We start from the raw sequence: 12,094 nt of genomic DNA, 5'->3' as shown, positions 1-12,094 counted from the left end.
GTCAGACAGTGAGACATTCCCCTCTATTCTGAGCTGGACACCGTCCGCTCTATTCCGTAGCAAAGGTGTAGGTGAACAGACAGGCAAAGCAATACGTAAACGTTCCCATGGATTCGGCTTCACAGTCTACTCTGTTCTCCTCGGAGCAGAAGTCTGATGGGGTGGTCCAGGAACAGTTCTCACTTCATCCTAGCGTCTCCTCCCCGAGCACCAAACCCTTGGTCCTGGCATCACCTGCCTTTCTCGGGGTTTGGAGCAGGAACTGCAGAGGGCTGGTCCAGAGGGGCCTGGGACGGGAGGTGGGGGCCCCATTCCCCTTACCCCCACCTTGGACCTTCTGCTGAGCAGGATGCCCTGGGAGGGAACAGCCGCACGGTGATGATCGCGCACATCAGCCCAGCCAGCACATCCTTCGAGGAGTCTCGGACCACCCTGCTGTACGCCTACAGGGCAAAGAACATCAAGACGCGGGTGAGGCCCCCACTTGCTGAGTTCTCACTCGGCCCTCCCTCTGGAGCCTCTAGGGGAGGGTCCCTTCCACCCTGAGGCTCCTGGCCGTGCTGGGCATGTGGTGCCTGACCTCTCTGTTTCTCCTTTCTCTTCTCTGATGAGGACACTGGCCTTGGGTTTCAGGCCCCCCAAATCCAGGAGGGTCTCATCTCAAGATCCCTAATTACATCTGGGTTTGGGGTGTTTATTACATGGACTTAACCGTCCTCCAGGAGCACTGTGAGCACTAGATGTCTTGATTCAATTCTTTACCTCCTTCTCCCCGGGAGGTGGGGCCTATTATCAACCCATTCTGCAGCCTGGGCAGGGAAGCGCGGAGAGAGAGAGAAAGCCACTTCTCCAGCCTTCCAACAGCCCGAGCAGAGCTGGGCATTGTGGCGCAGAGCGCCTGGATCCGGAGGCCGCACTGCTGTGCTTGCAGCAGAGGACTCGCATCGGAAGGCTGGACGCGGGCTCAGGGACGCATGCCTAGTGGTCAGCGAGTGGAGGTGTGATCCTCACCAACAAACCTGGGATGAGCCCTTCCCACCGCACGGCTCTGAGCTAGGCGCTAGGACAGCCTCTCTCTTAGTCGAACTTCGAGCTTCGCTGTGGGGCGAGGCAGATGACAAACACGACCTCCCACAGATGAGTATGTCCCTTCCAACTGTGGTCAGTGCTGTAAACGGGAGCCACGGGGTGCTGCAAGGAAGAGTGGCCGAGAATATGGAGTTGAGAGGCTCGGTCAAGGACGCCGGGCCCCGAGTGAGGGAGGGCAGGGTGTGCAGACGCGGGGCGGTCAAGCGCCTCTGTTCGGCCTGAGACCAGCACTTGCACCCTCCAAACCCACCAGAGAGAAACTCGGACCCATGTGCTCTACTTGAAAGCCCCAAAGTACCCATGGAAGGGGACGGGGTGTGCAAACTGGTGCATCCGTCCTGTGGACCACTGTGCAGCTTCAGAGAGAATGGGGTAGACCCATCTGTGCAGACGGATGGCCTCCCGGCCCCAGCGCTGGATGAGGAAAGCGAGTTAGAGAAGAATAGCCCCAGGGGGCACCTGGCGTCCCAGTAGGTGGAGCATGTGACTCTCAATCTCAGGGTCAAGCCCCACGTTGGGCTGGAGCCTCCTTTAAAAACAAAAACAAAAACAAAAACAAAAAACACAACAACATGAAAAAGAAAATAATAGCCCTGGTCTGATATAATTTACGTAAAAAACCAAAGCCAAGCCTATACCAAGAAACTCCCCGTGTGTGTCTCTGCACGTATACACGCACAAAACTGCACAGAGGATGGTCCAGAGGGCACAGATGAAAGTGATCGCGGTGCGCACCCAAGGGGAGGGGTTTTAAAAAACTCTTGACGGATCATTTGAAATTTCTTGACTGAGGCAAAATATGCATGACATAAAATTTGCCACTTTAACCATTTCTAAGCGTCCAGTTCAGGGGCACCGTCCCCCCCCCCCATCCAGCTCCAGAATGTTCCATCCTGTACACGGAGACCCTGTCCCCGTGATGCACGGACCCCCCCCCCACTCCCCCCAGCCCGGGCCCCGCCCTCTGCCCTCTGTGTCTGTGAGTCTGACGACTCTGGGACCTCGTGGGAGTGGGGTCCCCGTGCGTGTCCTTCTGTGTCTGGCTCGTGTCCTTCTGTGTCTGGCTCGTGTCCTTCTGTGTCTGGCTCGTGTCCTCGGGGCTCATCCCCGTGGGGGCAGGGGTCCAGTTCCCTTTGTCTTTAAGGCTAAGTTGTATCGATCTGAGTTTTCCTAACAAAATGTGTCGGCGTCCTTGTAGCATGAATACCTCACGTGGCGGGGGGCAGTTCCTGCTTGCTCTGACCTTGGCCGTGGGTCCCACCCACCAGGTGAAGCGCAATCTCCTGAATGTGTCCTACCGCATCGCACAGTACACGGACGTCATTTCCGACCTGCGCAGGGAGATCGAGCGCCTCAAATCCAAAATTGAGACGCAGGAGATGGAGAAGAGACGTGAACCTGGCGTCCGGGATGCGCGAGGTAGAGCCGAGGTCCCGGGGCCCCTGTGGTTTTGCCGTCCCCTGCCCGGGACGCGTGGCCGTGGCCGTGGCCGTGGGCTTCAGTCCCAGCCCACCACGCGCTGCCTTCCATCTCCTGGCCCGCAGCATGCGGAGCGAGCGGCTGCCTTCCCGGCCTTCTCCTGAGCTCTTCCTTCCTACCTTTCCTCTCCTCTCACCTCCCCACTTTTTTGTTTCTTCCCTCCTCCCAGATCCGTTTTTCTTTAAAAACATTATCTTCCGTTCTGGAATAATTTTAGATTTACAAAAAATGTTGCAGGTAGTGCAGAGAGTTCTTCACTTCCCCTAATGTCAGCCTCTAAATTTGTATTTATTTACTGAGGCAAAGCTCACACAACTTAAAATTCACCATCTTCACATGCACAGTTCCATGGCATTCGAGGCTCGTCCACGGTGCTGTGTGGCCACCACCTCCATCTGGTCCCAGAGCATTCCCGCCTCCCCAGAGCAGACCCCATGCCCATCATACAGTTTCTCTCCATTCCCTGCTTCTTCCCAAACCAGCCTTTGGTACGCCTACCTTAGGGGTAGGCATATCATAGCTCTTCCAAAAATTACAAAACTAATCAGTAAGTTAAAAAGGTACCCTTAAAAATGCCGGTAAGAAAGGCATACGTATGTGTGTACATGTACATACGTACCTACATGCGTACGTGTTCTTTTGGCTGATTAAAATAAGCGTTGCCATAATAAATAAAGGACTTTTGAAAACCAATAAGAAAGAACCACCAGTCCAGAACTGAGGGGAGGAAATGAATAGGTGATTCAGAGAATTCCTAGCGGCCAACAAACACAGGGAAAGATTCTTAATTGCGTCAGGAAACAGACACACATTGAAACAATTTTCATTTATCGGATTGGCTAAAGCCACAACGTCAGGTCATAGTAAATGGATGCTATAAAATGCAGGATGTAGATGGCAGCATAAACACTCTTCCTGGGCGTGTGAATTACCCTGTGTCTCTGGGAGGCCGGCTTCGTGGCAAACTGTTCACACAGCGTGTGCATTCTGTGCTCCAGCCCCCTCACCCCTCCAGATCTGCGATGAGGCACGTGCCCTCCAGTGCCCAGGAGGTTGTGGGACCGTAGTGTGCCCCCCGAGGGGGTCCGGATGAGCAAACTGGTGTGTTAGGGAGGGGAGGGCAGGGCAGGCCCGCCTGTGCATCCCGACCCCACGCAGGCATGTGGCTCATGTCTTTTGTTACGGGAATTTCCGGCACTGGTGGAGGAGAAAGGCCACAATGGCAGCCCCCGACCAGAGCCGCCACTCCTCGCCAGGCTCGCTCTGTCCTCCCACATGGCCCCCATCCCATCATCTCGAAGGGTTAGGGTTGGTAGGCATGCATGTTTCTAGCAAGCCCATCGGTGTCATCGGGCCACACCTCAAATGTGGTCTCTTCTATTAAGTGGGCATCCCCACTTAATAGAAGAGAAAAAAGGGAAAACCCTTTTTGTGGTTTTCCTTTTGAGTCTTGCTGAAGAAACTGAGTCATTTGTCCCGTGGATTTGCCGACAGCTCCACGCTCTGAGTTCCTATAAATCAGTAGTTGTATCTAAATGTTGGGAAGAGGGGGCGTTCCCTGAGGCCACTGCTGTCATTTTGATGTGAGCCTGTCTGGACTGTGTTCTGTGCAGCGTCCCTAGAGAGGGACGCGTGGTTTGTGCGCATGTACGCGTGGGGCAGGGGATCGGCTTTGGGCTGTTAGGTAAGTGACACCAGCCTATGGCCGTTGCTCTGTTCCTTGTTTTCCTCACCCAGCGGTGAGTCCTGGGGGCCATCCACCTGTGCAGTGGGTCTGCCCCATTCTTTCTAACAGCCACGGAGCATTCCACTAGAGTCTGAGTATCTCATCCTCTTTGATGGGTACTTTGGGGCTTTCTAGCTACTCTGCCTCCTTGGGCACATGGGTGCCCATTTGTCTTAGGTGATTTGGAGAGCTCAGAGTTCTGTTGGAGCAAGAAGGTGGAGGAAGTGTTCCATCAAGAGGGGCTGTTGCTGACGGCAGACTGAGTCCCGTGGGGCCAATGGAGGGCTGGGAGGCCGGTGGGGGTGGAAGATGGGGTTGTTGTAGAGCATTTGCAAAGCTAGGTGGTGACCAGGATGCTTGGGCTTCTTTGGGGCTGGGGGTGAATAGGGAGGCATGCCACAAGGGCCTTCACCCTGATGGCCTCTTAATTATTGGGGCTGGTCCTAGGTGGTCTGTACTGGGGAGGCGGGCAACATCATAAGGGGGTGGTGGTCTCATGGTGAGCCCTGAGGGCGTGACGGGCTTCCCTTGGGTCCTGTGGCAGTGGGACACTGTGTGTATGCCTCTGCCGGGAGCATTATGAGAATATCCAGGGTACCAAGTACTCCCCCAGAATCGTGTAACGACTACAATGGTCCAGTCTCTGGATGCGTTGCTCATTTTGCCCGTCTCAGATCACTTGGCATTTAAGGAAAAGGTGCCCCTTGATCCCTGCCCTCCAGGTCAGGGGAATAGACCATGTGTGGCCAGAGTGGAGCTACCAATGGGACAGTAGGGGAATACCGTCAATTAATCGTGGACAACTATTAGGTAGGGACCTACATGGGAAACAAAAGGACAAAACTAGGTTGCTCTGTGGAACTTACATTCTAGCAGGAAAGAGGTGTCAAATGTATCACAAAACATTTATCAATTATCGATATGCAGAGGACTGTGAAGGAGAAGGCAGGATGTTATCAGAACAAGTGGCAGGTGGACCCAGCTTGAGATTCTGGGAGGGTTTCCATGAGGAAGTGAGGTCTGAACTCAGATGGCTAGCCCAGCCACACCCCTCCTTGGATCCCTGAGACTCAAATCCAGGTAATCTGACCCCAAATCAGGCAAAGAGACCATCTAAACCATCCATCCAATTATCTACCTATCCACCCACCCATCCATCCACCCATCCATCTCTCCATCCATCTCCTCATCCATCCATTATTCATGCACCTATTCATCTGTCCATCCATCCATCCATTCATCATTCATCTACCCATCCACCCATCCATCTCTCCATCCATCCATCCATCCATCCATCATTCACCCATCCATTATCCATCCATCCATCCAAACATGTGTATAGAGTTCCTCCCTGGTGCGGACCCGGTATTGGTGGGCAGGCATGGAGTTCAACCCTGGCTTAGGTAGCAGTGCTCCTAGGGCAGCTGGCTCTCTTCCTGCCCCCAGTCATGACTCCCCCCCATGATGGAGAGGAGGATAGCCACCTTCAGATGAACAAGATACGGGCGCAGCTCCTTGGGGCCTTCAAGGAGCAGTTGGAGATGCGGCGCAGCCTGGTGGAGCTGGAGAACACCAATATAGAGCTGCACGTTGACACATCGCGCCACCTGCTGACCATTGCAGAGTGAGTGTGCCCACTTACCGTCCCCGTGGGGCAAGGAGGCCAGCCAGAACGCGGGGAGCCACTGGTACGAGTTCCTCTTGTCCAGCTTCTCTCTACTGCCTGCAGGTTGCCAAGGGGAACTTCAGTGAAGGGCTCCCTCTCTTCCCGGGCAGGACTCCTGGCCCAATCCCTCCCTGCTCTCCTGCCCCCGTAGCTAAGCTGGGCCAGGTGGGGGAAGGCTTCTGGGTCCCTGTGATCTCTCCGTCCAAGGCTGGAGTCCAGAGCCAGCCCTGGCAGGTTAGGATCAGCCCCATTTCACAGAAGAGGACGTTGAGGCTCAGAGGGGATGTGGGTTTGCACACCCACCAGGCCAGGACTCTTCTGCCGTTCCACACGTCCTTGCTGTTTGGACCTACTGCGAATAGACTGACCACATGTGGAGGGACTGATCGTGCTGTTTGTCACCTGGAGCAGGATGCGTTTGAGGGGGGAAGGGGCGCTATTTACAGTCACACAGGGAGCATGTGTGCCCAGCCCTGCCCTGCACAAAATGGGATGCCTGGCTTCCCCTGCTTGCGGTAACTTAATGCCGAGCGCTTTCTTGTCCGGTCCTCCCTACATTTCTCCTCCTCCTGCTGCTGCTTCCTCCTTTCTGTTTATTTTCTGAGTTATACAAACAGCGTGATATCTGCACCGGGGGAATTCTTACACCAGGAAATGCCCTCCCTCCATGCGTTGCGCCCGGCCCTGCTGCCGCTTCTGTCCTCCCTTCCTGCCGTTCTTCCCCCATGGTGCCCACCGTGCCCCTCTGAGGGGTTGCCCTGAGCGGGGGTCATCATGTCAATCCCCAGAGCCCTGGTGCACTGTTGCCCTCCTACGGCCACGGGAGCCGGGCTCAATGGGGGCGCGTTTGCGTACAGGTGGCCCGAGGTTCCCGGGCAGAGCCGGGCTTGGAGGCAGGGGAGTCCTGCGCTTGATCGTCCGGCAATCCTGCTTAATGGTCACTGCCTCTTTATTTCCTTCCAGTTTTTGTTCATGCCTTTTTGTGTTTTACGAGTGTAGAAGCGATGAGGCGGCAGACCCGATTCTGCCCAGGCCCGCGGGTAGGCCCTCCCAGGCGTGGCTTGCACCCTGACCCCCGATCCCTCTGTTGCGGCTGCAGCTGGGAGCGGGAGAAGACCCACCAGCACGCGCACAGTGACGGGACTCCAGAGAGGGACGAGGAGCCGGCAGAGACCGACGTGGACGGGGACGAGAGCGAGTCCGCGGAGCCACACGAGGTGGCTCTGGCCAGAGAGGAGGTCAACATGCTTCTCGCCGAGCAGCGGAAAACCGCGGCCATCAAGGTGGGGGAGGGGGCTGCACATGCAGGTCACAGCAGGGGTGTGACCACAGCGCACCGGGTCGGGCCGCCAGCACCGTACTGCGGACGGGGACGGCTCAGGGAGCCGAGATAAGCTGTTCCGCGTCCCTGGAGGCAGGAGGAGCTGAGCCGGGATGGGACCTGGGCCGACCGCAGAGTCCATGCCCTTCCTGCTAGTGACGGCCACAGGGGGGCGCAGGGGGCAGCAGGGGGCAGCACGCAACAGGGGCGGCCCCGGCTGGAGAGCCACTGGGTCTGCACAGTGGTTCCCGTGCGCAGGTGTCTGTTCAGGCTCGTGGAGGAGGCATCTGATGAGGTCGCGCTGCTGATGGCAGGTGGCACTTACTTCACTTAAAAACCACGTAGCCAAGCTGAGAACTCCTTATGTTGTCGCATCTCCCCGAGCAGTTTGGAACCTCCCTAGCACTTCCTTTTGGAAGTTGCGCCCTCCCAATCTGAGGAGGAAGTGAAAGGCTGGAGCACGTGGTCCTGGGCCACACTGGGGGTGTCATCCCACCTGTGCCTGATACCGGGATCCAGGGGGTGGGCACGCACGGCTGCTTTGGCTGCAGCACTGGTTTCCTACTGTGCACACAGCAGTGAGGGCTGAGTCCTGGGGTGTGTTCTGAAGTGTCGTGTGTTCATAGACGGTCTGAGGCACAGTAGGGCCGACAGACCAGGAGACGACAGCCGTTGAAAATCTAGTCCTACTCACAATTCCAGAAGGAAGGGGCTCGGGATTTCATGCAGGGGACACACAGGGCCGGTCAGGAGGCAGAGGGAGGCCGCAGCAGGGGTGAGAGCCTCTTCTCGTGGTTTCCCCGGGAAGGAGGGGCGAGGCTGGGTGAGCAGGCTCAGGCCCGGCTAGTTTGAGTAATTCCAAGGGGCTCTGGGGCTGAGGGGCTGTCCTGGGTGTCTGGTCCCTGGGGGATTAGGGCAGGGGGGACAGTGGCCCAGAGCATGAGAGCCCCATTTAGGAGGGGGTTGGGGTGCAGGCTCTGGGTTGGTTGGTCTGCTTTTGAGACATGTGCTTCCTGGGTGGGTGGTTTAGGATCCTCAGGAACGAGCTCGCCTTGGGAGGGGCAGTCCCTCCAGGGTCGGCGAGGCCCCAGGTGTGAAAGCATCAGAACGCAGATGATAAAGGGCGTGGTTAGTGCAGGGTGATGGCCACATGTTTTCGTGAGGCCAGGGTGCGAGGCCGAGCCCCCTGGGACGTGCTGGCTGGGAGCATGGACCGTAGGCGCCCGCCCGAACGCTCCGTCCCCCCACAGGCCGGGCTGGAGCAGCGGCTGGCCAATGCCAAGAGGAAGGCGTTGCAGCTGGAGAAGCTGCTGCCCACACAGGTCATCAGCGAGGACCAGCGGGAGGTTCTGCGGCTGCTGTGCTGGGCGCACGAGCTAGAGCTGGAGAACACGGAGCTGCAGGCCGGCAAGCTCCGCCGGAGGCACCTGCTCTGTCAGAAGGACTTTGTGATCCAGCGTCATCACCAGCACCGGCAGCTCTGCGAGCAACTCATCCGTGACCTGTGGCAGCTGATTCAGGGTGAGGCCGCCCTGCCCCGGCCCCAGAAGGGGGAGGTGGGCACCGCATGCACGTGCTCGGACAAAAGCCTGGTCCCTGGGTGTAGGAGGGGACCCCCGTCGGCCTTTACCCAGCCCTGTCCCCGGCCCTGTCCCCCACCCCCGGCCCCCAGCCCCGGGTGTGAAACACTCCGCGATGTGAGGGAAGGCCAAACACAGTGTCAGAAATCCACTCAGATGCACACACGGGGCACAGACCGTCCATGGGAGAGTGCGGGTAGCCCCCCTCTCTGGAAAATCCTCCTTTATCAGGTTGGAATATCTGCCTTCAAACTTCCAAAAAAAGAAGACACTGTCTTTTGCCCAAGTAGGGATGTCTGGCCCATCTGCGTGCTCTCCCGTGTCCTGCAGATGGCGGCATCCCAGTGCCGGAGGCCCTGGACCGGCGCTTTCGCCGGTACACACGGGAGCTGGGCGAAGGCTCGCTGAACCGTCTGTTGTTGCTGCACTCGGTCATGTCCAGCTCCCTGCAGGTGAGTCGCCCTGGGGCCCCTCCCGCCAGCCCCGTGAGGGGACTGACCCTGATACGGGGGCAGGAAATTCAGGGAGCCCCCAGCCAGGTGCCAGAGCCGGCAGCACCCGGCCGGCCGAGCCAGTGGCCGGGCTTCGGGGAGGTCTCGGGGGCGCCCTGAAGGTTTGCGAGGAGGGTGTTCTGGGGCTGAGCCCGGGGCCAGCGCGCCCTTCACCCCGCAGGCCTGTGCCCCTTGGCAGCTGCAGATTCTGTGTGGGAGACCGGGGGCGGAGGGGAAGGAGGCCAGAGCATGGGGCAGACCGTGGTGCCTCAGGGACCCTGGGAGGGGCGTCTTCTGGGGAACCTCAGTCGGTTTAGCTCTCCTCTGGGGCGTGCCGGCAGTCTCCTGCATGTTGGGGGCATCTGGGGTCGATTCTGGGGGCTCCCCAGGGAAGAGGGCCGGGGGGAGGGCCCTGCATCCAGTCTTCGGAGGACTGCTGTTGTCACCACCTGGACCCCTGCCTGCAGCTAGGGCCTGCTGCCCCTGCCCCCCTGCTTCACCTTCTCAGGGGAGAAAAGAGAGCCCCCCCCCCCAGGCTTCAGGCAGAGCAGGCGAGGGGCAGTAGCCCAGAAGCGTGGCACGGGCGGGGTCCAGGGATCCAAAGGTGTGTAAAGCCGCTTCCCACCCCGGTGAGAGGTCCCGGGTACCCGCAGAACGCGGCCACTGGGGGCTCTCCTCCCTACTCCTGCCGTGTGTCCTGTAGTGCATGTCAGGGTCCCCAGGACCACCCCCAGGCGCACTTCTCTAGACGCTCTCCCAGAACTCAGGAAGGCTGTTTTACCGAAACGCAAGTCCGTCCCCAGGGAGCACGCAGCCCCTGCGCCACCATCTACTCTCTGTCTTTATGGGTTTGGTGACCCGGTGACCTGATAGTCCTTGTCCATCTGGCATTGGCTTCTTTCACCAAGCACGACGCCCTCCAGATCTGTCCCTGCGGGAGCCGGCCTCACAACATCCTTCCTTTCTAAGGCCGAGGGATGTTCTGCGGTGTGGATGGGCCGCCTTGTGTCTGTCCAGCCGTCTGCCGATGGACGTGGGGCGCTTCCACTGCGTGGCTGTTGGGAGTGATGCTGCCAAGAACATGGGTGTAGCAGCATCTGCTTGAGTCCCTGCTTCCGGTTCTTCGGGTGCATGCCCGGGGGTGGGATTCCCGGGTCACATGGTGACTCTGTGTGGCTTCTCGAGGCTGTGCCCTGGCGCTCCGTGGCACTCGCCCTTTGCACAGAGCATCCTTTCTGTCTCTGTGCCGGGGAGGCACAGCCCGAAGTGAGCCTCTCTGCCTGTCCCCAGGATGGCTCGGTTCTGAACCTATCCCCCCCACCGCCGGACGAGGCTGGCCACGACCAGCCAGACAGGAAGGACCTCCCATGGGGCGCCCAGTTTGAGCTGCCGCGGATGCTGCTGCAGACGGACAGGTACCCACGCCCTCCCCTCTCCCACCCGGGCATGGCCCTTGGCTGGTGGGGTGCAGCCCCAGGGCTCATGGCCCCGAGTCTCCTGTCGGGAAGTCCGTCTACCGTCCCTTCCTTGCAGGGCTGTTTAAGATGAACACACACGTCCCAGGAGGTGCTGGCTGTGCAGGGAGGTTTCGAGGCTGGGGAGCTGGCTGCTAGAAGGGTGGCTTTCACTTTGGGTGTATTTTGTTCCCTCGGCGTCCCACCGTGTCCCACGGCCAATGCTTGTCCGCCCTCCTGCTGACTTTTGTCTTGGTGACTTCCACCACCAGAGCAGAGCCGTAGTCATCACTCACAGACTTGCCCCCAGTTTTCATGTTAGCATTGACCAGGTTGTGTCCCCATCTTAGCCGCTCGTCTGCCTGATGGAACGTCCCAGGCAGGCGGGCTCACACCCGGCGCCTACCTCTCACGGTTGTGGAGGCCCGGCGGCCGCCGTGGAGGAACAGCGGGGTGCGTTTCTGGCGAGGAGCCTCTCCCCGGCCCGTGCACACTGTGTCTGTGCCACGTGCTCGTGTGCTGGAGAGACCCCTCTCCTCCCCTCTCGAAGGACGCAGTCCTGTGCGCTCAGGACCCCCCCATGCTGACCTCCCGAAGGCCCCTCTCCAGATCAGTCGCGTCGGGGGCTTCAGCACAGGAGCTTTGGGAGGACCCGGTTCAGGTCACACACATCGTGACACGTCCCCCCAGAATGCAGTTCTACAGCTGGGACACCTCCGTCCATGACCACAGTGCAGTTAGCATCCCCAGCAAAACTAGCGACACGTCTTCGGCGTCACCTCTGATCCTTGCTAGGGTCACAGTTCTCCAGTTTGACCCCAAATTCCTGTGCCGCTGGTTTGTCTAACTCACGTGCAGCGAGGGAATGGGGGAATGAAAACAGCAGGGCTCCAGCCTTGGGGTGTGCATGTGTGTGTGTACATGCGTGTGTACATGCGTGCACACGCATGTACATGGGCTTCTTGGTGTGCAGGTACCTTTATTGTGCAAGTGCGTGCATGTGCGTGTTTCAGGGTGCGTGTGTATGTTTAGGAATGTGTGTGCACGTGCGTGTGCATATGAGAACAAAGTGCCCCATCCCCCCAGTCAAGACTAGATGTCTCTTCCACCTGCTCCTTGGCCCACACCTGCCTGAGCTTGCCGCTTGACCCATGGATTAGAGAGGACGGGTGTTGGCCCCACTCTGACACAGGGCTGATCGCAGGTCGGTTGTGAAGTGGGCCCTTCACCTCCAGCCCTCAGTGTAGGGAGGAGGGGGTCTGCCCTGAGGCGGCCCAGACTGTGGCAA

The 12,094-nt window shown here is 58.7% G+C and overlaps 1 protein-coding gene across 1 annotated transcript in view; it reads left to right on the top strand.

The window, feature by feature from the left end:
• Positions 1 to 12,094, top strand: part of LOC114199949 (kinesin-like protein KIF19) — a 34,633-nt gene that overhangs the window by 11,067 nt on the left and 11,472 nt on the right. The window contains exons 9-15 of the mRNA XM_088017190.1: positions 349 to 471; positions 2,358 to 2,481; positions 5,741 to 5,918; positions 7,060 to 7,243; positions 8,532 to 8,802; positions 9,192 to 9,313; positions 10,643 to 10,767. Coding sequence (XP_087873316.1) covers positions 349 to 471; positions 2,358 to 2,481; positions 5,741 to 5,918; positions 7,060 to 7,243; positions 8,532 to 8,802; positions 9,192 to 9,313; positions 10,643 to 10,767 — 1,127 coding nt within the window. The remainder of the gene's footprint in view (positions 1 to 348; positions 472 to 2,357; positions 2,482 to 5,740; positions 5,919 to 7,059; positions 7,244 to 8,531; positions 8,803 to 9,191; positions 9,314 to 10,642; positions 10,768 to 12,094) is intronic.

Source organism: Eumetopias jubatus, unplaced genomic scaffold (genome assembly GCF_037043125.1).
Source record: "Eumetopias jubatus isolate StellerSeaLion01/CBP00866 unplaced genomic scaffold, mEumJub1_p1.0 scaffold_12, whole genome shotgun sequence".
NCBI classification, from domain to species: Eukaryota; Metazoa; Chordata; class Mammalia; order Carnivora; family Otariidae; genus Eumetopias; species Eumetopias jubatus.
This window is presented reverse-complemented; position numbering and strand designations above follow the sequence as displayed.